Below are 27,410 nucleotides of genomic sequence, written 5' to 3' on the forward strand. Positions count from 1 at the left end.
CCACCATGGAATATTTGAAATCGTCGAAAAAAATATGTGTGACTCTGGAGAAAGAAATGTACAGGGTGGTGCATTTTGGCGAAATCTTATCTTCCTGGTTATAAAGTATAAATGCAACAAATTTTAGTCATGCAATAAATATATTTAGTACCTTTAACTAAAAAACAAATGGACGTAATTTAAAAACTAAACTCCTTTTAAGTACATGTGCGTAAAATAATACAAAAACAAAATGTAACAGTCGATTAATTAAAATTTGCTCGGATTTTAGGGCCTTGGTGTCCTGGGCGAGGGAGCAATGCCATTGGGAATGACAAAGTTTACCTGCTTTATGAGAATGCCCTCTGGATTTGTAACCTGTAGACCAATCGTTCTACCGATGGTAGTCCTGCACGCATCTTTTGCCGATATTTCTTTCTACAAACCTCCAAATTTGCCAAACTCGCTACAACTCGTCAAAAACTCACCTCAAAATCGTGGTATGTGGTCGAAACATGACTCTGATTTTACTTATCCGAGATGGCTTCTCAGTCGTTTTTTGTATGCAGACGACCGCCGACGATTATTCTTAGTTTTTGAGGTGCTGAATTTGGGTAAGCCAGTCTTTGAGACCTTTTTCAAAACCGCAAGTTTTGCTTTTTTGCAGGGTTGTGAGCAGTGGCGTGAAGTTGGCAGTCCGCTCGAAGTGGACGGCTGTGGCTCACGCTGTTGTTCTGTCACTGGAATCGCTGTGACTTTGCATTTGGAGCAGAGGCGTGAAGTTGGCACTCCGCTCGAAGTGGACGGCTGTGGCTCACGCTGTTGTTTCTTGGCACTCAGTTTCTGTTTAAAATCCTAAAAATAATTAAAAAGTCATTCAAGAGATAAACATAACACCATTTTTTTTCCGCTTGGACAACAGGCTCGTTGTATTTTTAATTATAGAAATAGGATTATTGCAACAACACTTAAACTAATTCAAACTTATGCAATTCTGTGAATACACAAAATGTTTTTTGATTTTTTTTGTCAAATTTTTAATCATTTATCAGAAAAAAATATGAAAGATGACATAATTTATGTACTCTACGTCAACTGGCCAGGACAGGGTCCTCATTAGCCCGCAATAATTAATAAATTATTTGTCTGTCTAGGTTATGCAAAATTTTCTGCTGAATTCGAATTCGAAGTTAGCTTTTCTATTTCGAATTGTCTTCATACTGAAAAAGACGTTCTTGTGGAAATTTTTTGAGAAACTTAAAGTTGGTGAAATATTTCATTTACATCCTCATTTTCCTTCTGGATAAAGCTAGAAACTTCTTTTTTGCAGAAGCTTGCATAGACGTAATTAACGTAAATAGACAACTTTTAGTCCACTACAGAGCTAAAAGTAGTTCATTTTCTGTTTAATACTCATTGTCAAGGAAAATAATGTTCAAAAAACACCAATTTTTTTCGGTTTTCAGATTTTTTTTCTGAATTAAATAAAGTACTGATAGCATTTTTAAACACTTTCTTTTTTACAACCAGAGGAAAAGATTGTATCCTGTAAATAACTTTCAAAAACGTTACTTACAAAAGCTGTAAAACAACGAGGAAAATGATTGAAATTCGAAGCTTTTTAGCGTGGATATTATTCCCTTAATATCAGTATTTATGATTTCAAAGAGTATTAATAAAAAAAAATAACGTAAAGCATTCGTAAATAATTGGATTTAAAACACTCCGGCTACGCTGTCGTGCTCGAAAAATCGTGCGTTTTAAAAACCTCCATATCCACTTATAATTTAATATACTCTATTAGCTTGTGCATTTTCCTTGCAAAAATGTATTCAAATAAGTTGAAAAGTTGTTCGGGTTCGTATTACGCAAAAATTGGGACATAGCAAAATAGCAAATAGCAAATTTTTTATGTAATTTAGTGATTTTTAATGAAATTTCTCGTAATAATTGAGTTTCCGATTGATAGATGTCTTTAAACACTGGTCGTAAATTAGTCAGATTTTTTACCATCAGTTCTGCATTATACTATAATTTAATGCGTTTTTTTGCAGATATTTTAAGCTTTTTTTTAATATCTGAATCCTATTTTATAAAGACTATTTCTTAAGGTCGTCTTTCCGAAAGCAACGTATTTTCACTATTTTAAAACACGTTTCCCACAGCAACGTGTTTTAAATTAAAATGTTCTAACAAAAAAATTTGAATAACACTTATGCGAAGACGCTTAAAGTTCTCGAGTGTCTAGGTATGCAACTCGCATACGCTCGTTGCATAACGACAGCCCTCGAACTTTAAGCTTGTGTTTTAGCACTCGTATTATTAATAACAATAATAACTATTAATTACGTTCTGACTGAAAAACGGCAAAAAACTGTTCGAAAAAAGCAAAAATACTTGCATCTTCGACTAAATCTAGTGATAGTATTTTAACTAAATTTTAAGGAAATTATTTGTAATTATTGAGTTTCTGGTTCAACAACGTTCTTTGTGACCTATTTTCAGTTTTTAGGTCCAGTTTGGCAACATCTCTCGAAAAACTGCGACTTTTGCTGAAAAACGTGCTTGAACCCTCAAAAAAGGCAAAAAAAGACTTACTTTCGACATAGTTTAGAGACTTATCAGTACATAATGGACTAAAGTTCGCGAAATAATCGCTCCTCTGGTTCAAAAGTGTACTAAAAGAGTCTCTCCTTTGACAGGATTTAGTAATTCTTTAAATAATGTTTAAAAATTCCTCTTGTCACTAAAAAACGCCACAAAGGAGTAACTTTTGACCTAATTATTATTAGGTCCAGCTTAACAAAAGCTCGCGAAAAAAAGTCGATTTTCGACTAACATAGATTTTGCGGCTTATTATAAATAAAGTTTTACAAAATAATTCTACGTCCGGTCGAAAGACCAAATTTAGTAATGTGTGGTTCAAAAAAATGCTTAAACGGTCAAAACAGGACAAAATATATTAAATTTAATAAAAATTTAGCAAAAACTGTACAAACCCGTTCTTTATTTTCGTGCAGTTGTTGAATGTAGTCGTCGATTGTTTGCCCAAACGTCTCGAATTCTTGCCCATTTCGGACCAAATACGCTTGAGCCAAACTTCGGAGCTTATCCTCAACTACTAGAAGTCGTTTTTTGAGCTTATTACGATTCCTTTCCTCAATCAACAATTGCCCTCCGCGGTTCTTGTACCGATTAACACCTTTAGAGTTCGACTCTAGCTCGATATGTTCCGTCCACAACGTCTTAAACTCCTTGAGAAGTGCAAAGATTTTAGAGTTCCCATCGTAATAATTCTTCCATTTCTGGATTTCACGCTCATGTATATCGAACAAATCTTCGGTAAAACAATCAGAGTAGTAAAACGTAAAATCATCGCGTTGTGTTTGTGTACAGTGACACTTTTCCCACCATTCTTCGAGCTCATCTCGTTGCTTTAAAATGAAACTCGGAAGCTTGGCCTTTTTCATCGCCTTCAACCTATTCAACTCATCTTTAAGCGCCTCCAGCGTCTTCAACGAGTGCCCCACGTGTCTCGCCCGGAAATCATCACGCTCCACCAAATCAACCTCCAATTTTTTCCACAAATCGTCGATCCTGCTCCTCAACTCTTCAACCTCCTCGGTCACGTCAGCGAGGCGCTTGACCAACTGGTCGTGGAACTGCCGCAACTGCTCCATTTCTGCGTCGGTTATGCGCACCTGGGTATTGGACAAATTCAAAATATCCTTCTCGAACTCTAGATTAGGGCACATCTCTAGTTCCGAGACAATCTCGACGATTTTTTCCTTCAGTTGGAAGAAAACCTCCTCCCGTTCCATCGCCTCCGTCTCCAGGTACTCGACATAGGCCTCCAACTCCTCCAGCTCGGGGGGCAACGAGAGTGGGACCCCGGGGACCAGTCGGGGGGCCCGTCCCAGTCTGGCACACAGTTCGAGCTCTTTCTCCTGCAAATCGCTAAACTCCCGTCGGCGAATCTGGGCCAAAGCCTCGAATTCGTCCACCTTTTGGAAGATTTGGAGGCGCACCTCACTCGGAGGAACCCCTTCGTAGTTGAAAGTGGGCATTGGGACGTGGAGGTCGCGACAGAGATTTTCGAGTTTCTTTAACAGTTTCATTATTTTATCGGCGATCAGGTCTTCGTAAAGGGTTTCGATTTGTTGGAGGAAAATTGTCACATAGTCGTCCAGGTCTACCTCGGCTTCGCCGATTTTACACACGATGTGGCACCAGTTCGCCACTGCCTTTTTTGTCAATTTTATCGATTCAGATAATAGTTTTTCGGCCCACGGCTTGCCCTCAAACCTAATTGGAACTGTTGTACCTACTTTTTCTAACCACTAACCAATTACTCACATTTTTTCGTTGAAATCGGCCATTTGAGACAGCCGGCACTTTATGTCGCACATATTTCTTAAAAACTGTGAAACTTTTACTTACTAACGCAGTGAAACGTTAAAGACATAAAAACATAGAATAAGAGATAGATAGAATTGACTCTTTCCTTGTTGGTGGTGGTTGATAAAGTCGCGCCATTAGTAGGTGGTCGCGAGCGTAATGGCGGTAAATTTAAATGACTCCAGCCTTTACTTAGTCATCAAATATTATAATTTTTCGTAATCTTTGCAAATATTTGCAACAACAGTTTTTAGTAACAAATTACTAAAACATCATAAAATTATTGTTCTGTAATGCAAATTTACACACAGGTTATTATTTTTCACATCTGATGGCAACTTGCCGGTTTTAGCTCTTGCAAAGCGGTCTTCGGTCATTCGACGCTGTTTAGTTTAATTGAAACACCGACGTGAAAGCCTCGACTTATTGGAGGATTGTTATGTTGTTATAACTGACTGAGGCTTACTGTTGTACGGTTAAGAAATACTCCTATTATTTTCCGAGAAAATTTGCTGCAATTACAAAATTTTAAATAAAACACGAGCAAAGAATATTAGTTTTAAGGCCTTAAGGAAAACAAAATTGAGTCGAAAATTAAGTTATGATGTCAGGTGCCTTTTTCAACCTTTCAACTGTTTTGCCAAATTCCATAAGAAATGCACCAAATTACTTCAATAATGAAGTAATTCTATCAGTTTCGATTGTTTTAAAGTGTTTTTTAGGTCATTCAGAAACACAATTTCGTGAATTTCTTTCAAAAATACTCAAATAATTGGCTCTAAGGTCTCAATACTACTGTTACTCCCTAAATTATAAGTGATTACCGGTGTCGTTACATCTGGTGGAACATTTATTTTTCAAATGTTAAATCTGTCCACACGTTGAGCAAAAGGTTGAAAATCCAGTTCTCTTAGCAAAATTAATCACCCATTTTGCAACAAATTGCTGCTGTTGTCCTCCGGCACCTTGGATAGCCAACTGGCAATCCAAACTACATTATCCAGGGTTCTTGACGGCTTGTATCTACTGATGGGATGTGGGAAACCAAATATGGGCCTTTTATTGTTGGTACACCCTTGTACCGAACAAATAACAGTGTAAAAGTCCCATGGCCACGTTCAATTTTCTACAGAGTCATGTTTTGTTATACGTTAATTTACTTCTATTGGTTTACCTCTCACGAATTCAAAGAGTACTTTATTAGTTGTAAAAACTAAAACCAAAGTAAATGCACTGCTGTATGCATTTTGTTGAATAACAAGGTAAAAAAACCACAAACAAAACCGTTAAAAATGGCGTTCGACCATTTGATAGTTTTGTTTGACATTTATGCTGTCGGTAATACAGACTTTGACACCAGAGCCCACAGCCAAAGCCTGTTTAGGTAACTCAGTAACACAACAGTGCAATTTGTGCTGCCTATTTATTTCTACCGATGCGCTTCCTTGCGGTGGCTGAAAGCTTAATTTTTAATCGACCAATAACATCGCTTTACTTTCATAGCCCTGCTTAAGGGTGAATTCATGCAAAACAAATAAATAGGTGGCAGAACGATTTTCAAATAAACTTGTGGAACAAGAAGACCAAATACCAAGTTAAGGCGCAATGACAAAGGATAGAACCTAGGGATAGAACTAAAACTGACAAATTGTGGTTAGGTTCATACGAAATGATATTTCTGGTAAGAAAAAACTTAAACTCAAGTCTTTTTATGCATGAAAAGCATGTAAACAGGTGCAAGGAATAAGTAACGACGTACTTATTTTAGGACAAGTACTGAAGGAAAATAAAATAACGTAATTTTAATCGCACATAACCTAAAAATATGTAAATTATTTATTTTGCATCGACACCTTGTTATTATCTTGTTTTTTTTGTTAGGTTTTCCAAATCGATACTGAAATCATTAAGCTCTAAACAGTTATTCTTCCTAAAAAATTTATGGAGTAAAAAAAAGTAAGTAGCTAATAAACCCGTCTTAATTTTAATGGTGGTATAAATGATTTAAGGCTTGAACATGGAAAATTTAATATCGTTGAACCCGGAAATGTATCCCCTCAAAAAACAGTTCCTGACCACATAGTCAAACCAAGCTATTATGCAACTGGGCACCCAACCGAATTCATTGATCATCCTGAAATAAAAAACCTTGAACAAATAGAAAATATTCGAGAATCGTGTAAATTGGCGGCGAATATACTTAAAAAAGTTGAATATTTTGTGAAGGTATTCAGGTAGTTTATGTGGTCTTCTTTTATCGAAATTACTCCGATTTGTCCAGGTTGGGGTCACCACAGACGAAGTTGATAGCTTTACTCATGACTTAATCATAAGCAAGGGGGCGTATCCATCTCCATTGAATTATAAAAAATTTCCAAAGTCTGTGTGCACTTCTGTGAATAATGTTGCCTGCCATGGAATTCCCGACGACAGGAAATTGGAAGATGGGGACATCATTAACGTCGACATTACGGTGAAATGAGTTCAAACAAATTACTATTCATAGTCGAGGTTTCACTGTATAGTTCCATTTTACAAATTAATTTTTAATTTCAGGTCTTTTATAACGGCTATCACGGCGACTGTTCTAAAACCTTTCTCGTTGGAAATGTCGACGATCTTGGGAAAGAACTGGTAAAGGCCACTGAAACATGCCTGAAAGAAGGAATTTCCATTTGTAAGCCGGGCGTCAAATTTTGTAAAGTTGGCGAAAAAATCGAGCACAAGGCTAAAAGTTTAGGTTTTACAGTGGTTCCGGCATTTATAGGCCATGGGATTGGGCACTACTTCCATGGTCCTCCCGATATCTACCATCTTTGTAAAGTTTTTAATATGTTGCATGTGTTACAAACTCATTTTTTCTTACAGCCAATGACTATCCTGGCGTAATGAAGGCGGGAATGACGTTTACGATTGAACCAGTTTTGTCGACTGGTAGTGAAGAAATTGTGATTCTTGATGATGGTTGGACTGCTGTTACTTTAGATTTTTCAAGAACGGCTCAATTTGAACATACTGTTCTTATATCAGAAACGGGTGTTGAAATATTGACAATGTAAAAAAGAAACTTTTCTTGTAGAAATATTTTTTATAAATGGTATGTACAGTGTAGCATTTTAGTTTTTAAAATCTTTAATTGTGTACATATTACTCCCACTTTTAATCCTATACACTTAAAATTTACAATAATTAAAAGTGAGAAGTTGGAAAAATAACCAAACTTTAATAAATACATGGACAAGTGAAGAAGTGATCGTATAAAATGGAATGTTTTATACTATTGAAAAATGTTTGGTTATTTTTCTTTTCATTTTTAATATATACAAACTGGATGGCGATGCGGATCATGCTGACATATCTCTGTGTACAAAAATATATATTTTTATGACTTAGTTGCTAAGTTTTCGACTGCCCATATCAAATCTTTGGAAGCACTTTATTGCCAACCAAAATCAGGCGAGTCGTAATTCAATTACACAACAAAACTTCACCAAGGATATGTCAACATTAGTGTTAAAAAATGATTCGGTTAACAAAGAACCATAACAGGAAATCAATAATTTATGAAAAAAAAAAAAAAAACGTATAAGAGCAATACAAAAAACATAACCTATTTTTTGTACTATAATAAAAGACCTGCAACAGGCTAAAATGTTTTAGTTTAAAAACGACTATTGCACTACTGATAAATTTTTAAACTAAAACACCACATACCTATAATCTTTTATTGTAGGTGGGAAAATTTTGCATAAAAAACAAGTACGTTTAGTTCTTAACTTACATAAAAAAGTATCACTTCGAGGGCATGTTTAACGTTATAAATAAATCAATAAATAATTTCACAACATAAAAACGATTGTGCGCAAACACAACATTAAACTTAAAAAAGAAAACAACGCGCCACGAAATTCAACTCAAGAGGACTTAAACAAAGAAAAACACTACAGGCACAAAAAATTAAAAAAAAAACAACAATTTCAGGAAGAGAAATATATGAATGCTAATTTATTGATTGATTCATCGTCAACATCACGTAGCAGTAACATCTTCGTTCAGCCTTTCGACTCTGTATCTGTTGTATGGTACATAAGGAGTTCGTGAAAGATCATTGTCTGTTAGCACCCGTGTTCGGTTAGGTACGACATTTTCGCCGCGACCCATCAACCAATCGGTACACTGTTTATGTTGCACGTCACTAACGTTCTCACTTGCCCAATGTTTCAGCCACGCGCGAAATTTACATGACAAGCGTTTCGTTATCGCAGGATGACTCTGAAACAAACAATGACACAAATTACCAAAGCATTACTTTTAAAATGACTTCATTTACATAAAAAATGTAAAGATAATCAAAGTTTTACCAACGTAAAGTAATGAAAAGAAAGTTATCAAATTGTTTTTAGAATTTGAAAATTCCGAAATAAAAATAAAAAAAACTTTTAAAAGGTTCTGAATCGTTTGTAAAAGTATGTTAATTTTTGAAAACTTACCTTTCTCGCTCTCGAAAAGGCACTTATTTTATACAAGTAACTATCCTTGTTAACCGTAAACATAATTTTCGGATCCTGTGAATTAAATTTACATTGCGTTTCATCCGAAACTTCATATCCCGGATGTTCCGTTTGATTTCTTTCAGGCAAAGGACATTCGCTAAACTTCCTCTCCAACTCCTCCAACATTGCAAATTTATTGTCCGCTTCGTCGGTCGTTGCCCTATTTGTCTTTTTGTTCTCTTCATCTTGATTCTTCTTTTGTTCGTCGTTCTCTTCCCTTTGTTGTTTATTCTTTTTTTCCACCACCGATGACGTTTTATTATGAAGCCCCATACGTTTTTTATACAACCTTAAATTCCGATTTAAATAGACCGGCGAACGCGGTTTATTGTCCACATGTGTTATATCCGCGTAACACTCTTTATACGAACTCCACTTTTTCGTATCTTCAACCTTTTTCGGATCCTCTGAATCCGTATCAAGCAACTCAATAGTCATCCTACAATCCTTCTTATAGATATAGATCTTGAAACAATTCTCGTCTTGTACAGCTTTTTCGCCTAGCCTTTGATACGCCATCTCTAGATGAGCTCTTTTGTGCGCTGTAGAACATGATCCTCCGGTAGCTCCACGTTTTTGTTCCTTGACAAATAAATCAGTGCAAGCAATTGCAGTTCGTTCAGTCACACAGTGCTGAAGTTGACGAACCGCATACGAAACCACTTTATCCAAAGTGAACGCAATATAAGCATGAATACCGAACATTTCTCGAAGAGTATCTTCGTAAGTATTAGCGTCCATATTACCATCCAAGAGATTTTTAACCATATCCAAAAATGCAACGTAATAATCTTCAACTTCAATCTGAGGCTTTGGTTTCAATCGAAGTGCAACGGCTGTACTTTCTTTACGACCTGTTCGAGATTTTGCTTCTTCAGCTGCCAGAATTACAGCACGTTCGTAGATTTTCGCCAAACGTTCGCATAAAACAGCATGAAGGCGAAGGAATATGTACCAATTATTATTGGCCATGAATAGAGTATAAGCTTCATCCTGTAACAATGAAAAAAAAACCTATAGAATAATTTTTTTTTAGTGATGTTAAGCTTACCGGATCTGAAACTTGAGCATGTAAAGGAACTTTGATGTCTTCGTCTTTACAATCAGGATCTGTTTTTACTTCAACTTCTCCGTCCAATCTTCCGGGAGATTTTCCTGGACTTGATTCGCTTTTACCTTTAGAGTTGTTCCCAGTGGGACTGCTTATCGGGCTGTCGTCACCATCCTCTTTTTCATCTGCAATAAAGCAATTCGTTTATAGGTAATACAATTTAATTCATATTCATAAAAAGTGACAATTTTTATTAATTTTTGCTTTAAACGATCACATTACCTTGCGATATTTAAGAATAATAAATAAACAATAATAGATATAATGATTTTTCACTAGCCTTTTTTTACACATCTTCAAAACTACAACAAAACTCGTAGACCAAATATCTTAAAACTTAATCAACCTAAAACGAAATCCCTAATCATCCTTAACTAAACTTTAGTTAAGAACCTCCTTGATAATAAATCAAAAAATAGTAGCAACAATTTTATACAAAGAAAAAATTTACCTTACAAATTTATTCAACTTTTACTTTTATTAAAACAAACTGTGAGTATATTAACGCTTTGAAAGTGTTTTATGAAATGGGTATCAACATTACAAATTAACGTCTGTGGGTCAAGGACATTCATTACTAACCCGCCTTTATGTACATAAATTTTCATTATTTGTAACACTCATATTTCTAGTATTACAAATCATTATATTATCGATACGTCAAGTACAGACCTACGTCATCATGTGTCACTGAACGCTACAACTTGTTTTTAATTTGAAATTTTTGCTGGTGGTATTTAAATGACTCAATAATTCGCAAATAATAAAAATAGCTCTTGATATTTTAACACTTCCAACTCGAATATGTTTTAAAAAAGACAAACAATATTTTTTCTTTTTCTATCCGTCTTATATTCAGGTTTTCTTCAACAGACAACTATGAGTGGGTATTAGGTTTTTTAAAAGTTATAAAAATTAAGATTTTTTTTAAATAAAAGTTAAAACCACTCACCGTCATCACGTTCGTCGTCCGTCAACTGCTGCTTCGGATGGAAAAACAACTCTGGCAAAAATTGTCTCAATAAATGCTTAATTCTCCTCTTCTCCCCTTTCTGTATTCCGGTCTGTCTTTTAACATGATGAATCAATAGATTCGCAGCATCATCCAAAATCGTCCTATCCTTGTAGGGCAATACTAAATGTGGTCCAACCACTGGCTCGGCACCTTCTTCATTCTGTTCGTGTCTTTCATCAAACAACGTCTCGATTTCATTAAACAAACTCTTTGATCGCAACGCTTTAACATCAGTCTGTTTGAAATTGATCCCTTGATGATCCAAACTCTTTAAGTAGTATTTTTCGTTCTGTTCCCTCCATATCTTATTAAAACCTTTTTGAGCTTCTCTCCATTCCTCTTCTTTCGCTTTGAGTCGTCGCAAAACGACCGGAACAGCAGTTTGAGGATTTCGTTTCAGGCCATCAATTATATCTTGTGCTTTATCACCGTAGATTCGTTTCAAGGCGCGTTGATGCAATGTAGGAGATGAACCACCAAGACAGTCGTCCAGACGATATTTGGCAACGTCTTCTGCATTCATACGACTCATTTTCTTGTTTACACCTTCGAGAACACGAATTGTTGAAGCGTTGGTTTCGATCACAACGTCCAGCTCGAACCTAAAATACAAAAAGTAAAATTAAGTACGCAAGTGAAAAAATAAATAAACAATAAATTCGCTCACCTTTCATCTTCACACCTGTACATGTACTCTTCATATTGTGTCTTTCGCGAACTAACAAAGGTACTATCTTCCGACCACGTTGGAAATGACACCCATTGGTCATTCAAAACTTCCTTGCACAACTGAGTTCGACCCGAACAAGTGAGACCTTCCTGTGACGGTGGAATGACGCAATAACTCGCACCTAGACGTTTCGCAGTGGTCAGATCGATTTCAAGTGCTGTTTCGCCTTGCGGTCGTTCAGTTCGTGTGGCGTTGTAAGGCATCGGTTCAACTTCGTTCTGACCAAGAAATTCACGAAACCATCGCATCAATTCGGGGAATTTACCCAAAAATGGAGTCACGACCATTATTAATTCACTTTTTGAGATTATCTCCTGATTGAAGAGTATCAAACAGCGCAGGAAATTATTGTAGACTTCTTGGGTGCGTACCGCTTTTCGCACCTACCAACAAATAAAACCATATCAGATTAGTACATAAATACAATAATAAAAAAAATGTTGCACGGTAATGAGAAGGAATGTCTACAGATTACAAACACCCTTCACTCTAACTTGCTTCAATTTTGCACTGTTTCCTTTACACAACTTCATTAAAGAAGACATGTTTAGATCGTCCAGTGCTACTACGAATTCAATACACAACTCTTACCTTATCAAAAAAGGCATAATCGTTTAATGTCCCATATTTTCCCGCCTCGGCTAATGTCACATCCCGACATGATGACATTTTATGTTTTTTCGGCGGTGGTGCATCTCTATGCATCATTGGAGTATAAGTAGGTGAACGTTTCAATTGTCCCGAAATATGATGACTCGGCTTGTGTGAAGGTCTATCCATGATATTCTCTCTGTAAGGTTGTTTAGTTGGTGGTTTTTTGACGACGGAATGATCCGAAATCGGTGCCGGATTAATATGACTCGTTGCATCAGGTAAGAATTGACCAAATTCAGCCAAAAGATCGCTCTGATTTTCAAAAAGTTTTGCTACTTGACTGTAGACTTCTTGTTCGGTTAAGTGTTTGCCACCCGAACCACCGCCTGAAGATTCTTTCATTGTGCGCTGCTCTTTTTGGTATATATGTAAAATGTCCAAGAATCGTTTGTATTTTTCTGGCTGGTCTTGGAATCGATTCTGAAACGAGGAAAAATATGTTAGTTGTAAAAAAGTATCATTTTTATTTCATAGAAAAATGTTCACAAGCGATAACCCCATTTAACATCATTATTTTGTTACACAATCTCAGAGATCTTGAATGTAACATTTAAAATAGTTGTTAAAATAGTTCGTGGTTTGAATTTACAAAATTGCAAACAATCATAGTCTTGTGTTTTTTTGTTTTTGACACCGTTGTTAAACTATTAAAGTACGCACTAATACGAGTAGACAAAAAAATGGTCTTCGCTCGCACAACAGTTAAGGTAAATAATGCCATTTTTTTTACAAAAACACCAAACTATGTACAAAATTTTGTACTTTTACTGATGAAAATTTTGTAATACTACTTCATCATTAATACAAGCATGACTGACCATATTCATTAAATGGTAAAATATCAAACTTAATTTTTCATAACCATAACGTCATTTTCCATTCATATCATTCATTGCGTCCATCTTCAAGTCTGCTTGATTAAGAACCACAGAATGCATGAATAAGCCACACCAATAAAAGAACCATTGCATTAACCGCAGCGAACAATTGGTCAACACAAAATAAAAAAAAACACTAAAATTAAATTAATTTTTAATTTCAAATGAATATCATTACAACGTTGAAATTTTTTTTTTGATCTTGAACATTTACGAAAATTATGGTTCGACAGCAGAAAACATTCCTAGTAAGCCATAATAATTGAAAACTTTGGTGTAAAAAGTTAAGGAACAAATTGTAAGTGAGCACTATTTTCTCTCTAGTACTTTTCCTGTTTCCTTTTCTAAACTTTTGCGTAATTCCAATTTGACTTTGGTACTCTTATTACGAATATATAAGGAATTTTTAATCCATTTTCGGAGACAAAAAAAAGATAAAATTCATTTTTTTATCACCTTGTGCCGATCTATTTTGCTAGCCCCAGTTAAAGCTGTTTATTTACGGCATCCGATACAAATCAGTATGTAAGCCAAGTTTCTTTCGTTAATGGATGAACCATAAACCAATTTGGTTGTCGCAGATTTTATTATCAATTTATCAGTTAAGCAACAAGCAGTAAATTATGAAGAAACAATTGATGATTTGATTTCTACAAAACTCATTTTTAATTTTTGTTTATTATTGTTTAATAACAGTGAAAGAATTGAAAGTGAATATTTTTTGGGTTACGACTATGCGTTTTTTTAATGTGTAACACAAGAAGGCAATAAAAATTATCTCACTCTGTTGATCGTAGGCAATTAAAGCCTCCTGGGTTAATGTTTGGATTAAAATCAAATCAAATTAAATCGGATAAAAAACAAGCATCAAAATTATTAATACTTTTTTAGTTATTAATTCAAATTAAAGAAAACAGATATAATGTCATTATTTTGTAGAACACGTAATTGATAACGGGGGTAATATTATACAAGTCCATCTTTTTTTTTGTTTCGTTAATATTATCAAATCCAATAATTGGAACGAATTTTTTTCTTTAGCCTAATTTTGATCTCTAAATGGCTACGAGTGTTTAAAAGAAAAAAAATTTAAAAACACGAAATTACCTTAATCTTATTAACGTAATTAATGGCATGATTGAATTGCACCGGCTGATTCTGCGGCGTATCCGTGTGTCCTTGCAGCGCTTGACTCACGGCGACTTGCGCCGCCGCCAGTGTCATCGACGAGTTGTTGTAGGTCGGCGCTCCAGTGCCGTAACTTGACGTTGAATGATGTACAGGCACTGGGGGTGGTGGTATTGCCGGTGCGGCCGTTTGAGCCTGAACCGTAGGTATGTGCTGCGTCAACGATAGTGGCTGACATGGTGGTAGCGTGTTCAACACCGACGCCGAATTCGACATGTTGATCGTTCCGGAACCCCTCATAATCATCTTCTGTTGTTGAGGATCAGAGGGCATATTTCCCGTCGGACTTGGCATACTCACAGAGACTTGAAATGCATATCCCTGATCACTTTTCTGTACTTCAATCTTATAACCGGGCGGTAAAAACGTATTAAAACCAACAATCAGATCGGGAAAACCTTTGAATAAGTTTGATACGCGTTGGATAACACCTGGGGTGTCAATACTTTGACTCTTAAACTCTTTCATAATGTCCAAAAAGTCGTTGTACACTTGAGGCTTGGAACCGAATTTATATTTGACCAGGTCGAGATAGGAGAGGGCGTCTTCGACTTTTAAACGTTGGAAGTTGCTGCCAGGTGATTGTTGTTGAGATTGCTGTTGCATTTCTTGGATAGGAGGGGCGGTGGGTGGTGATGAACCGGCACTGGTGCGTAATTGAGTATGGCCGCCGCCGCCACCACCACCGCCGCCGCCGCCGCCGCCACCGACGGATAAAGGTTGCATTGCTGCGGAAGCTTTGCCGGAGTGGGGCGCAGTCGCCGTTGGCATCGCGCCGTAACTCACCGGAGGCGGCGGATAAAGTCCCGACTGCATTCCTTCACTGACCACTTTTACGTTACTAGCACTCGAGTAGGACAATGTTGACGACGACGAGGTCGTCGTTGATTGCTGCTGCTGGTGCTGCTGCTGATTAACGCTGTAGAGAGCAGCTGTCGCTGGAGACACACTTCCTTCTTTCAGCGTCTCATCCACTCGAAGCCGTTTCATTTCAAATTACATCGAGGCGGCTGAAAATTTACACAAAAAACTATTAATAAGTGGATGAAAATAATTTTTGTTTAATGTTACTCATTTTAAATACAATAACTAACGAAATTTTATCGAAATTAAAAAAAAATGTCTGAATTACCGACCAAAACACGAATTTTGAAAGATAATGAAATACCGCACTCACGGACGATGAAAAAATCTGTAGTCAAATCATGTGTATTTTCTTAAAACCTTTATTACATATTATGTTAAAGTTTTTCGTGAAATAATACGAAAGATGTTTACACGTCGCCATCATTTAATAATGGGACGTCTGTTATTATTGCTCGATAGGGGCTAATGCGCATAACGTAATCAATTACGCTGATAATGGGCGTTAATTTTTGTTCTATGAAAAGACTGAAGAGCTGGGTTAAAACTCGTTTGAACAAGTGTGACGGTTTACGTCTCTTCGAAATTTGTGTTTTTTTTTAAATGTGATTTAACCAAGTTTCATTTTTTAACACACGTGTGAAGACTTCCATTTGATTAGTTTATAATTACAAATCACGGCAATTAAACTTTTCACTTTTCGAGTTGAGAGACATCTGGTTGATATTATTACACTTTTGTGATAAGATTAAGAAAAACGTGTTCGTGTCATGATATGCTGCTATTTTATTACATTAATCGAATTCCTAACAATTACCTACCTTTTGTTTAATTAATAATTTCAGAAGATATTATGAATATTGTATTTCCGTGAAAAAATACAATGTTTTTTAGACAAAAAATATATAACCCATGATAATAACCGGTAAGCATTTTATTTAACATTCCATTATAAATTGGTTTCCAATAGAAATTACATTTTTTATTACATGTAAAACCAATTTTCATTTTCCAATACCTATAATTGTGATTATGTAAATTAATTTTTAACAATTTGCCATTTTTATCCTCTATCCACCGCTGTACAAACATTATTTCTGCATGTTATTACTGTCAGATCAGTTTTTGTAATTATCTCTGACCTTTTTCTTACAAATAAATAAATATACACCGTTAGTAATTATTATAACGTTATAATTTAAAACATACATAATAATACCTAAATTAAAAACAGAGACAAACTCTAATTTAAATAATTTTACTACCTATTTATTTGGTAGATAAATGAATAATATTAAAGTAGAGCACAATGTGACACATAATTACAGTTTTAATAAAATTCGCACAGACTACTCTTATGAAACACGTCCTACAGATTGAATAATTATCAAATTATTTCCCTCGTCTTACCTCTGAAATTTTATATAAACATGTTCATTCCAGCACGAAAATGTTATTCAAGAATTACTAAAAATCGTAAAAACAAAAATCTAAACTAGTATTTGACAAAAAAATAATTTGTGGAAATAAACATGTAAAAAAGCTTTTAAAAATGTAATTTGACCATACTGTTTTTTACAAGCTAGGAGAGCAAAATGATGACTTTATTTCGACATAACCTCAAAATAACATGTTACGTAAACAAAATCCAACAACATTTCGTCCATCATAGTCAAAACCACTGATATTTTTAAAGTTTTAATATAAGATTCGAGGAAAATTTGCAACAATATCGGCAACAACGTTCATGGAACATTTCTCGATCCCATGTTGAACATTTTCAATTCAGCTGATCCGCAAAACGACACGCCCACTTATTTATTTCTGGCATAAACAAAACCGGTAGCGTTTATACGAACTGCTACGCAGTTACTTATCGCGTCATTCCGGACAATAATGGCGTCGGTATTTCTCCCCGGAAAAAAAAACAAAACAAAACTCAGGGTAACAATTCTTATCATTTTGGCACTCGTGAGATAACCAAATAAATAGTCCATACCCTAAACCATTTATGCAAACAGTAAATCAACTTTCACGGATGACCTTGAAAAGGCGCGCGTCAAAGTTTTAGAAAGCCCGCATAAAAATCTCGTCACGTGTCGGTTTCTGGTGGCCATTTTTCGGCATTTGTGTTGTGGCAACGTTGCCACACCTTTGTGCATGAGTAATTTGTGGCAGTGGCAACGTTGCGTGTCGACTTCGCTCCCGCGATCTAGCAAGCTAGGCTCGCGATTGGCCAATGAAGGAATCGATAGGCGAGTGGAAGGGCAGGGAACCGGACGTGCGAGGCGCTGCGACCGAAGCGACCCAAACACGAAAGTGCATAAAGCCGAAAATCGGACGCGACTCTTTGTCAGTAAACAAATACAAAATGTTGCATCGAAATTTCGTAATTACCGAAAGGTCGGCAGATTTTCGGCGGAAAAGCGTTGCCAGGCCGACGAAATTTCCACGGAGGGAGAGTGCCGGCCCCCGCGACGGAGGCTAATTTTGGAACGCCGACGCCGAAATCGCGGAAAAACCATGGGAAATGCTGGAAAAGCGGCGCCGAATTGGGAATTGCAATTACACAACACTTGTGTCAATGTGAAAAGTTAAAAATATGTCACTCACCTTACAAAAGCCTCTTTCGCGGAAAGCGCTTCCGTGCGGACTGGTGCCGGGGATGCACCGTACAATTGCAACCGATCCGCGCTGATTTCACTGGGAAATAATTGGAAAACACTAGAATTCATCAAAAGAAAATTCTGACACATTCTGTTCCGAACCACCCGAAACGATGACCGATTGTCGACTGACTGGCTGCTTCAAATCTCCGAGCTTGTTTGGACGAGTCCATCAATTTCGGGTGGTTGGTCGCTTTGCCCACTTTCAAATTTTTCAAGTTTTTGATCACCAAAATGCACAAAACCTACACACAAACATTACGACGTGCCACAGGATGAGCTCCCAATTCCAGAAAAATTACACTTTAGTCATATTGTGGATTTTTTCAGTTTCGGATACTAGCGACCGCCCCTCGAATCAATTGTCTGATCCGTAAAAGGTTTGTTTGATGCTTGCTCTGATAGTTCAATGTGAAGAGAACAGTGGCGCTGTTATCGATTTTTAAAAATACCCGCCAAAGAACAATGTAGTGCCCATTTTCGGATTAGTTGAGCGTGTAGCAGATGTAAAAGTTTTAAACTGACCTCTGACTGTTATTAATCTTATTAAGCCGGACATCAAGATTCAAACTCTTTTTGTGTCTATTAATTATTATTAATAAACTACACCTAAACATTTTTATTACTATTAAAAATAATTATACCTACAAGAAATTAATCAACTAAACAATTTCTAAAAGTATTCGTGCCAATGATTACGTGGCTGCAGAGGCTAATAAAAAATATAAAATTAAATAAAAATCTGAAAACAAGTAAAAAACTTGTCTATGCAATTAATTCATAAATCCACTTTATGTTGAATATACATCCAGTGAACATTACTGCATAACACACACCTCAAGAAGACACATTTTAATTACTAATTATTAATTTAGTCACTCTCTTCGGCAATAAGAACCACAATGAAAAATTAAAAAAATAATAATAACTGAAGTGAGTGTATAAAAATAGTTGAAAATCACATTTTTGGATTCAAAACATCAAAAAAAAACACACACACACACACACACAGTGATGCATGGAGAACATTGGAAATTTAAAACAGGTCATAAATTCCATTTAAAAAATTATGTAGCAATCTGAAACTTGAAACAAATACCATATGCTAATATTTAAGAGCTTTTGAGCTTTTTGAGAAAGATAAGAGTTGAAAAAAAAATAAATTCACTTGGTTTATTGTATTTTGGGTTGCCCACTTCAATCAGTGCTTCTATTCTATGACAGACAATAAATAATTGAAGAAAATGGGGTCACGTTTGTGCTCCGAGTCAAAACGGCTCCAATACACTTCTGATAAACTTGTAAAAAATTACCGTAAAAAACAGAAACATCCAATTAGTTAGAATTCAACCCAAATTAATCCAATTATTATTCCCAATTAGATAATTCTTACAAAAACTAACTGTATTATTGGACCGTTTGGTTATGTATTTTATCGATTTAATTTTACATTATAAAAACCACGGGATTATAACTGTGAAAGATTTTCGGTTCAAATAATTTTCATTACGGGAAATACCATTGGAGCAAATACTATCAGCCATCACTATCAGCATAAGCCCAATTTAGCCAATCAGAAGGTAGAAACGTGTCATTAGAAAATTATGAACGTCAACCAGTTTTATTTTGAAGAAAGCGAGCCGCGAAAATATTATTCTTGCCAGTTTATTCCGAAAAAGTGCAAAATTGTTCTGACAATAAGATGAAAATAACGCTAGTTCTAGTAACACTCTTTTTTTACAACACAAAAGCACAAAAAATTGATGCTCAAGAGTTGAGGTGTTTAGGTAAAGAATGAATGATTTTTGTTGTAATGGTGTTTTGTAATTAGTGATGATTTCCAGTTTGTAAAGTTAGTTTAGACGAATTACACAAAGCTGTGAATAAAATCGATCCAACCAAAACCGTCGACGTTGGGGGTTATAGACTGGACTCTGATGGCAATTATCGACACAAATCAGTTTCTCAAGCCAAGTCTGAGGTTCATTTATCCGAAATGATCGAAGATATTTGTACGAAAATGGACGATTATGTAAGGGCGACGTGGAAATCGAACGGAACTTTAACTTTGTTGAAATTAATTACCGAAGATGGGAAAATGAATAACGACATGTCTGAAGTGAATTTAATTCAAGATGACGATTTAAACAAAAGTTTGAAATATTACGTATGTTTCTCGTTATTTTAGGTATTCGGCTGGACTGATTTATTCGTTTTAGTGTGAGGGCATTATGGAAGAAATGGAAGAAAATATTATCAAACACTTCCAAAGTGGAACAGAGGACGTAGACAAAAAGGTGTGTGTTGAAGAATCGGCCATTTGTGGGAAGAAAATTAATGAAGAATTGTGATTTATGCTAGTTAAGGCTTCCATGTTAACATATTTATTCTTTTAATAAAAAATCAAAATGAAATGGCCTTTTCATGAAACCTAGCACATGTCAAATAAAACGTCAGCTGTCACTTTCTAGGTTAAGTTGCTTTGTTTTAAAGCTTGTGAATTATCAATTAAGACGTTATTTATTCATTACATTCAATTACTGTTTTAAGAAATATAGGAGTGTTTTACAATTTATTGCCAAACATCGATTGATTGCCCCTTTTTGCGGACCAAACGTCAGAATGGTCAAGTTTTAGGTTAGGTCATTTCAAATTTAAATATGTCACAAAAAATTGTTTATAGTGTGACTAAAAAATAGCGCTAAAATGGTTAATTATGAGGCAAACATATCAGCTTACGAGACAATATCAACTCTGGGCCAATGTTTCGAAGGAATGGCAGTGGTCAACTTGGCAAAACACAAAATTTCGGGCACCATGGTCACCATAAAACGCTTTAATATGGACCGAATTAAACACGAAGCGCACTTGGTCGAGGTGTGAAACCATCCCTGAAGTGCTACTGCATGACTGATCTGTTTTAGAGAGAAATCATTTTGACGAAACAGTTCCAGCACCCAAACATTATTAAGTACTTTGTGGCCTTTGTGCATTTGCATGAAGTGTGTGTTGTGAGCCCTTTGATGGCTTTTGGCTCATGTCGCGATCTTTTAAATACACATTTTAACGAAGGACTGCCTGAACACGCTATTATTTTAATTTTAAAGGATGTCCTTGATGCGTTGGATTACATACACAAGAGGGGGTTTATTCACAGGTTGCTTAATTTGTTGCTTTAGGTGAACGAGTATTGAGCCAAATTATTCAAGGTCAGTCAGAGCTGGTCACATTTTAATTTCTGCGACAGGGAAAGCGTCTCTTGCTGGCTTACGATACGCCTGTCCGATTGTTTTAAATGGAAAATGGCAAAGGCAAATTCACTCGTTTCCAGCAAGCACTGTGAGGAACCTAAACTGGCTAAGTCCCGAACTTTTGGAACAAAATTTGCAGGGTATTTTATTTTATTTGATAGTTTTGTTTTAATTAAATTTGTTCAAGGCTATAATCAAAAATCAGACATTTATAGTGTGGGTATGTTAATTTGTGAGTTGGCAAACGGTGCAGAACCATACGCTGGAGTCTCAACGACATTAATGTTGACGGAAAAAGTGAGAGGCTGTGTGCCACAACTGTTGGACTGTACTACTGTACCTACAGATGAAAATAACGAAGTTCATGGTTGGTTTTGAAATTTTTAGTATAATTGGTTGTAATTTACTATTTTTACGCAGGTGATTGTGATATAAGTAATAATGTGGTCAGTAGACGATTTTCAGAGGATCTACACGAACTCGCAACTCTTTGTCTACAAAAGGAGGCAATTATCCGTCCCACCGCTAGTCAACTCCTCACACACCCTATCTTTAAATTAATAAAGAAAGGAATCTTTTTGCCTGATTTACTTAAGCCTGTTATGCCGCTTAGTAGTCGCGTAGCTGTTAATACAGGTAACTGTAATTAGTCCGGGAGCAGGCGCTTGATTAAAAGACGCTTATTACGAAATTCGTCCGCACTCGATTACTGAAAACTGATTCAAGAAAAGTGTTGAATTTTAACCAATTTCAAGCATTTAGTTAGTAAATAAACTGTACTTTGAGGTTTCAATTATAATTGTTTTTTGATTATTTAGCGTTTTTTGGCCTTTGAAATATTTGTCATAGAAAAAATGAACTGCTAACGGGAAAATCGCTGCGGGGTATTTTACCGTGCGAGCTTTGGTTATTGCACCAACTTGAAACTGCAATAACTTGGTAAGGATTTCACTACACAAATATGAAACGTTTCAAGAAAACTGAATTTTTTTACATGACAATGTAAACACAAAATTTGTCAAATATTGTTTTTTCTAAATTTTTCATAATGAATGCAATACCATCTACAGATTCGAATTCATCAAAAAATTTTCCGTAAGAATCAGTTTTCCGTAAACGTGTGTGACTTGGGTGGCTGCTCCGGGCCATCAAAATGTGTCTGAAAAGTTCTTATTTTGGTTTTTATAGACGAAGTTGCAAATTTGGACGTTGTGCAACAATTCGCCGACTTGGAGTTATATTCGTGCGAATGGGATTTTTAAAAAGACAATTCAGTCAATCACTTTATTTCAGTATTATAAAAACAGCTATTTGGACAGTGATTGCTCTTCCAATGACACTTATTGTAATAATATAAATAAATAAATTGGAAAAATTACAAACTTGTCTTTAGAACATTGTCAGCACTGCATCGACTGACAAAACTTACACGAATTAATCAACTCTAAACTATAAGTTTCAATCTGAATAGTACAACTTATCACATTTAATCGACTCTTAATGAGTGAATTAGCTTTCTTTAAAATAGAATCACGATTAGAGTATTTATCTGTAAAAAAAATAATTACTGGAATAAAAACAAATAATGAAACTCACCAACACACAAATGGACTGAAACGGCATCCTTCCCAGGAGATAGAGCCCAGATATGTAAATTATGAAGATGTCTAACATTCGAAATATTTAATAACTCAAATGCTAGATCACCGGAATGTTTGGGACTGCCTTCCAGTAACAACCAAATGGAATCTTTTGCAACTTTAGCAGTTGTGAAAATAACAACCGCTGAAAAAATTAAAGTGCAAATCGGGTCGGCCACTTTGGCACTAGGAAACACTTTAATAATAATTGAAGCTATAAGCACCCCTAAACTTTGTAAAAGGTCGCCCAGAACGTGAGCTGCTGCAGCTCGCACGTTAATATTCGAATTGCTTTGGTCGCTAAGGCCATGACTGTGGTTGTGACAAAAGCCGAAAAGCACAGCCCCCATCCTAAAATTTGATTTAAATCAGAGTCAGTGAGTGTCTCAAAAATTTGACAGATAACATCCATCAAATTTTCACAGCACACTAAACTAACTCACACAATATTTACAACAAGGCCTAATGAGGCCACCAACATCATAGTATTAGCTTCAATATCGTATTCTTTCTTCAACAATCTGTTAATTGCAAGTACTGCAAAAACGCCGGCGAGTAACCAAACGGTTAAAACGCTCAAAAATGCGCCCAAAACCTCTGCTCTGTAATACCCAAAAGTCATATTTCTTGTGGGAGCTTTACGTGCCACCCAAATTGATAAAAGCGAAATAAGAAACCCGATAAAATCTGAGAAAAGATGCGCCGCATCTGTCATTACGGCAAGACTACCGGCAATAAAACCACCAATTAGTTCCGTAATCTTGAATTGGAAAGTGATTATTTAATTCGTTTAGTTTGTCAAATTACCATAAAAAAGAAGCACAGAATTGCCGCAATTAGGAGTTTCTTCCAGGCTTTTTTGTCTTCGGATTGTTGCAAAATGTTGTGGCAATGGAATTCGTCATGATAGCAATCCTAGAACTTGTTTCTAGAATTCTGGGGTTCATTGGAGGATTACTTACATTGATGAGAAGTGGTGAATCTTCAAGGGTGTCAACGTGGTCGTCCATTGTTACAAAACCATTGGAAGGACTTTTGCATTTATTACAGCTTTTGATAGCGTTTTCATCATCGAGGAGGAAATTTTCGTCGTCGGCGTCAACATGCTCACACAGTGTCTCCATTTGATCAAATAAAGCGATTTTTCTCAACTATTGAAACTACACCAACCATGGTGGTTTAACACTTAACATTTTTAAGACTGAATTATCACTATTTGTCTATTATAGAAATATTATAACTAGAATCGGGACACGTCAGTGGGATTAAAATAGGAATTTAGTTTAAGATCATGGACACAAAAAATGTATTATAAAGTTATAAATAAAGAAATTGTCCCTTCGTACCATCATTGCACTCACAAAACTACGCGAATTGTAATAAATATGAACAATACTCGTATTTGAAATATAACTGTGTTTCGATAAAAAAGTCTGTTTTCTTGGCAAGTGACATAAAAAACTGAGGTTATGTTATAAAATTTGTTACCATTGCATTGTTGGTTGCATAAACGTTGTAACTAAAAAACGAAATTCTATAGAAAATTCGTATTATTTAAAATAAAAGCCAATACCATATTTATACAAAAATTTTTTATAACGTATATACTTACATATTAAATTTTAATTAATATGTTTTAGAGAAATTAATTTAAATTTGTTTGTAGCGATCTTTAAGCTATATTTTTTTTTCAAGAATTTTAATTTAATTCAATTTAGTTTATTTTTTTTAGTGTTTTTTCAGATATTCTCTTTACTATTTCTTATCAAATATTGTTTTTAAGCTGTTTGCAACTCTCTCATTTAAGCTTTTTGCGACGAAAAATTTCACAGAAATTTATAATTTATAAGATTAAATTAAAAAAAAAATTAATATAATTTTTTTCGCACATCTATTCGATTTATTATAGATAATTATTACTAGGTTGGATTTAAATAACTCGTGCCGTTAGATGTCTTTAAAACATTTGAAATTATTACTACACTCGTAGTAGTTAGTTATGATGGAATTATTTATAGAGCCAAGTTCACCGTGAAAGTCTATAACTTACGGTAAGGTCTTTATTTGGTCCATATGTCATAAAAATGTACATAACTCCCACAAACCGAAGCAATAAATAACGTCCCCTGTCCGAACAAGATAACAACATTACAAGAATAAGAAACCGTAATTCATATGACCAATGTTGGCAGGATGCTTATGACAAATAGCAAGTCGCCGCCCTCCAGAGATATACTATCTATTATCTGACAAAAACACATGTACTTTGCAACCTCTGACCAAAACACGCCCACTCTACTGCCCATTATCTCCAAAATGATTGAATGCCGAAAACTCGCCAAAAATTTTCATCATTGTTGGATGAAATTAGTTGCGTTGAAAATTTTCAACATGTGCGAATGTGTAGTAATTACTGTTGTTTCAGATGGCGGACTGAAACGACCGGAAACAGAAATTGCAAATCTGGTTTGGAATGGTTGAGATTCTAATTCTAATTTTAATTTGCCAACTCATAGGCATTATGGCGCATTTAACAGGCCTGTTATATAAACTCACCCTCGAGTGTCATAAATTAGTCAGGGAGTAAATTTCTCTGTCAAATTATGTAAATGTGACGGCTTCAGCGGTCCCACTCAAGCTTCTATTGTTGTTTCTATTGAAGTAACAAGAAATGAAAGCGGGAACTAATCTCGCAGCTCCCTATTTTTCAAAACATGCATATTGTATGGAATTTTTCTCTAATACAACTTTTTTTTAAAATAAACCATTAGGTAATGAAATATTCCAACAAAAAACAACTTTTTTGCAAAAAACGTTTTATTTGTATTATTTTTTCAAGACATATGTATTTATATTTCAATAGATTTATGATAGGTACAATACATATCATAATCATTTCATCCCTCGGCGTCTGTCATGATCATGGCCTCCTTGATGTATGGAGACAACTTCGTTGTTCAGGCCTGGCGCATCGTTAAGTTCGGCTGATTCTCCACTGGCGCTGCATTTAGCGGACTGACGTTTATTTGACAAATACCATTTTTGAGGTTAAAGACTAATAAATTTGAAAGATGTAAGTGTGCATTCGTGAAATACATTGAAAATGTGAGGATAATTCTAAAGTTATGCCCTGAATGAACGTTTGGATAGTGTAACTTTTGCAGGAAATCATTTTACGATCATTAGGATTTTTTATTTTCAGCTTCAGAAGATATACAAATTATTTTAAGGTGAATTGATTGTTCATCGTTTATAAGTATTTTAAGCATAACCTACGGCACTAGTACGCAGACACAGATGCAGAGAAAACGATGTTTCAAAGAACCTTCCATTTATTATGCATACTCTATGGTTTTACCAATGGTTAAGGTTGAATGCGTTACAAATCTGTGATTTTTAAGACATGGTTTAAGTTTTCAGAAAGGTATTTGCAACCTTTTAACCAGCAGATATTTGCAATACATTGTTTAGGCAAATGAAACTATTTTGCACACACGTATTTTCAAAACCTGCTATTGTTAATTTAGTTTTAGTAAAATGTGCAAAGAAAGTCGTTTTTTTCAAATAAAATGGTTTAAAAAGGCTCGATCCAGCGTTCTTCTGCTGCGTTACTCTCTGCTGGAGTGTCTCTGAACCGTCCGTTCCAAAGTCCCTGTCTGGACCTCTGCTCACTCTCAAGCACCGCTCGTGGATCACCAAACTCCCGAAAAAAATCTACTACTTTATAAATTTTTTTGAGTTTTTGTATTTAGAAATTATCAATTTCATTGTGGGCTCTTTTTCACCTTCTCTTCTGCTGATTGTACTTGTTAAATTCAATTTTTTTTTCGGATTTAACCTCACAAATGCTATTTGTCAGATAAACGTCAGTGCGCTAAATAGGGCGCCATCTACGGTTTCGAAAAAACCGCTGAAGCTTATCGATGCGCCAGGCCTGAACAACGAAGTTGTCCTCCATACATCAAGGAGGCCATGGTCATGATCATAAATCATTTATTTACTATATTTTTGTGTTTATTTAATTCTACGAATTTATTTCAGTTTGCTCGAATTTTAAGTTGTCAATGATTTATACGCTAAATACCTAATTTTTTTTATCAATGATTGAATAATAATTGATTATTTGTTTTGGTTTAAGTGCGACACCTGCAAAAGTTGTGAACAGCATTAGGATAAAGCGATTTTGGCATTATACCCTGAATATTAAATAAAGAATTTATGCTAATGATAAAAATTCATAGTGTTAACTAGAAGTGTATACATATTTATAATGCAACGAAGGATAACACATGTCGATCTCATCACTGAATTATTTTCGAAATGAAAAAATAGACAAAATCATAATTGGAATGTTTAAGTATTCCGTCGGTACCTAGTTAAAAAAATAATTGTGATTAGGCGGCACAATAAATAAACTCGTCATCGTCGGCTTCCTGCGACAAAAGAGTTGAATCGGAAATTTTTCCTAGTGGCACGTTCGTGA

General features: G+C 35.4%; 6 protein-coding genes and 1 non-coding gene across 11 annotated transcripts; 3 read left to right on the forward strand and 4 right to left on the reverse strand.

Annotated features, from left to right (window-relative positions):
• Positions 1–467: 467 nt before the first annotated feature.
• On the reverse strand, positions 468–5,713 carry LOC663717 (protein regulator of cytokinesis 1). Of its 3 annotated transcripts, none has more exons than XM_008196995.3 (5): positions 5,552–5,713; positions 5,202–5,503; positions 4,336–4,889; positions 2,979–4,284; positions 468–834 (listed from the first exon to the last, which is right to left on the reverse strand). In XM_008196995.3, exons 3-5 carry the CDS (start codon positions 4,386–4,388, stop codon positions 511–513), a joined length of 1,683 nt encoding a protein of 560 aa, XP_008195217.1. In that variant the 5' UTR covers positions 4,389–4,889; positions 5,202–5,503; positions 5,552–5,713; the 3' UTR covers positions 468–510. The 3 variants fall into 3 exon arrangements, with proteins under 3 accessions (XP_008195217.1, XP_064211803.1, XP_008195218.1); XM_064355733.1 differs by having other exon boundaries at positions 4,336–4,665; positions 4,721–5,503; XM_008196996.3 differs by having other exon boundaries at positions 468–822; positions 4,336–5,503.
• A 108-nt stretch (positions 5,714–5,821) lies between these two features.
• On the forward strand, positions 5,822–7,488 carry LOC663730 (uncharacterized protein). Of its 2 annotated transcripts, none has more exons than XM_064355738.1 (7): positions 5,822–6,058; positions 6,146–6,204; positions 6,259–6,333; positions 6,387–6,603; positions 6,659–6,850; positions 6,934–7,195; positions 7,246–7,488. In XM_064355738.1, coding segments are annotated over exons 2-7 (939 nt in total). In that variant the 5' UTR covers positions 5,822–6,058; positions 6,146–6,202; the 3' UTR covers positions 7,437–7,488. The 2 variants fall into 2 exon arrangements, with proteins under 2 accessions (XP_064211808.1, XP_008195219.1); XM_008196997.3 differs by having other exon boundaries at positions 5,823–6,058; positions 6,112–6,204.
• An 864-nt stretch (positions 7,489–8,352) lies between these two features.
• Positions 8,353–18,570, reverse strand: Sin3A. 2 transcript variants are annotated; one of them, XM_015981169.2, is made up of 9 exons: positions 17,984–18,570; positions 17,768–17,903; positions 14,426–15,516; positions 12,378–12,860; positions 11,724–12,169; positions 10,994–11,658; positions 9,982–10,166; positions 8,868–9,923; positions 8,353–8,649 (listed from the first exon to the last, which is right to left on the reverse strand). In XM_015981169.2, exons 3-9 carry the CDS (start codon positions 15,494–15,496, stop codon positions 8,407–8,409), a joined length of 4,149 nt encoding a protein of 1,382 aa, XP_015836655.1. In that variant the 5' UTR covers positions 15,497–15,516; positions 17,768–17,903; positions 17,984–18,570; the 3' UTR covers positions 8,353–8,406. The 2 variants fall into 2 exon arrangements, with proteins under 2 accessions (XP_015836655.1, XP_008195221.1); XM_008196999.3 differs by lacking the exon at positions 17,768–17,903 and having other exon boundaries at positions 17,984–18,569.
• Mir3860 (microRNA mir-3860) lies at positions 12,289–12,354 on the reverse strand. Its single transcript, NR_038704.1, has one exon. It is a non-coding gene; the product is annotated as a microRNA mir-3860 (primary transcript).
• A 952-nt stretch (positions 18,571–19,522) lies between the features above and the next one.
• On the forward strand, positions 19,523–20,450 carry sel (seele). Its single transcript, XM_008197000.3, has 3 exons — positions 19,523–19,823; positions 19,881–20,203; positions 20,256–20,450. Exons 1-3 carry the CDS (start codon positions 19,739–19,741, stop codon positions 20,385–20,387), a joined length of 540 nt encoding a protein of 179 aa, XP_008195222.1. The 5' UTR covers positions 19,523–19,738; the 3' UTR covers positions 20,388–20,450.
• A 23-nt stretch (positions 20,451–20,473) lies between these two features.
• LOC663780 (STE20-related kinase adapter protein alpha) lies at positions 20,474–22,669 on the forward strand. Its single transcript, XM_008197001.3, has 7 exons — positions 20,474–20,673; positions 20,720–20,913; positions 20,961–21,193; positions 21,246–21,427; positions 21,475–21,654; positions 21,708–21,923; positions 22,476–22,669. Exons 2-7 carry the CDS (start codon positions 20,743–20,745, stop codon positions 22,547–22,549), a joined length of 1,056 nt encoding a protein of 351 aa, XP_008195223.1. The 5' UTR covers positions 20,474–20,673; positions 20,720–20,742; the 3' UTR covers positions 22,550–22,669.
• Positions 22,558–24,422, reverse strand: LOC663791 (proton-coupled zinc antiporter SLC30A2). Its single transcript, XM_969826.5, has 5 exons — positions 23,890–24,422; positions 23,735–23,842; positions 23,371–23,687; positions 22,884–23,278; positions 22,558–22,836 (listed from the first exon to the last, which is right to left on the reverse strand). Exons 1-5 carry the CDS (start codon positions 24,049–24,051, stop codon positions 22,688–22,690), a joined length of 1,131 nt encoding a protein of 376 aa, XP_974919.2. The 5' UTR covers positions 24,052–24,422; the 3' UTR covers positions 22,558–22,687.
• Between the last annotated feature and the right edge of the window lie 2,988 nt (positions 24,423–27,410).

Source organism: Tribolium castaneum, chromosome 3 (assembly GCF_031307605.1).
Source record: "Tribolium castaneum strain GA2 chromosome 3, icTriCast1.1, whole genome shotgun sequence".
NCBI classification, from domain to species: domain Eukaryota; kingdom Metazoa; phylum Arthropoda; class Insecta; order Coleoptera; family Tenebrionidae; genus Tribolium; species Tribolium castaneum.

Bases quoted from the DNA above. Each gene is read 5' to 3' on its own strand.
- LOC663717 (XM_008196995.3), bottom strand. From the start codon at position 4,388: ATGTGCGACATAAAGTGCCGGCTGTCTCAAATGGCCGATTTCAACGAA. The intron at 4,285-4,335 runs GTGAGTAATTGG...AGTTCCAATTAG, and splicing joins GCCGATTTCAACGAAAAAAT to GTTTGAGGGCAAGCCGTGGG. The intron at 835-2,978 runs GTTTGTACAGTT...AATTATTTTTAG, and splicing joins TGCACGAAAATAAAGAACGG to GATTTTAAACAGAAACTGAG.
- LOC663730 (XM_064355738.1), top strand. The intron at 6,334-6,386 runs GTAAGTAGCTAA...AAATGATTTAAG, and splicing joins AATTTATGGAGTAAAAAAAA to GCTTGAACATGGAAAATTTA. The intron at 7,196-7,245 runs GTAAAGTTTTTA...TTTTTCTTACAG, and splicing joins TCCCGATATCTACCATCTTT to CCAATGACTATCCTGGCGTA.
- Sin3A (XM_015981169.2), bottom strand. From the start codon at position 15,496: ATGAAACGGCTTCGAGTGGATGAGACGCTGAAAGAAGGAAGTGTGTCT. The intron at 12,861-14,425 runs GTAATTTCGTGT...TCCTCGTTTCAG, and splicing joins ATTACGTTAATAAGATTAAG to AATCGATTCCAAGACCAGCC. The intron at 9,924-9,981 runs GTAAGCTTAACA...TCATTGTTACAG, and splicing joins ATGCTCAAGTTTCAGATCCG to GATGAAGCTTATACTCTATT.
- sel (XM_008197000.3), top strand. From the start codon at position 19,739: ATGAAAATAACGCTAGTTCTAGTAACACTCTTTTTTTACAACACAAAA. The intron at 19,824-19,880 runs GTAAAGAATGAA...GATGATTTCCAG, and splicing joins TCAAGAGTTGAGGTGTTTAG to TTTGTAAAGTTAGTTTAGAC. The intron at 20,204-20,255 runs GTATGTTTCTCG...TATTCGTTTTAG, and splicing joins ACAAAAGTTTGAAATATTAC to TGTGAGGGCATTATGGAAGA.
- LOC663780 (XM_008197001.3), top strand. From the start codon at position 20,743: ATGGTTAATTATGAGGCAAACATATCAGCTTACGAGACAATATCAACT. The intron at 21,194-21,245 runs GTTGCTTAATTT...AAATTATTCAAG, and splicing joins AAGAGGGGGTTTATTCACAG to GTCAGTCAGAGCTGGTCACA. The intron at 21,655-21,707 runs GTTGGTTTTGAA...ATTTTTACGCAG, and splicing joins TGAAAATAACGAAGTTCATG to GTGATTGTGATATAAGTAAT.
- LOC663791 (XM_969826.5), bottom strand. From the start codon at position 24,051: ATGGAGACACTGTGTGAGCATGTTGACGCCGACGACGAAAATTTCCTC. The intron at 23,843-23,889 runs GTAAGTAATCCT...AACAAGTTCTAG, and splicing joins ATTCACCACTTCTCATCAAT to GATTGCTATCATGACGAATT. The intron at 23,279-23,370 runs GTGAGTTAGTTT...ATCAAATTTTAG, and splicing joins GGCCTTGTTGTAAATATTGT to GATGGGGGCTGTGCTTTTCG.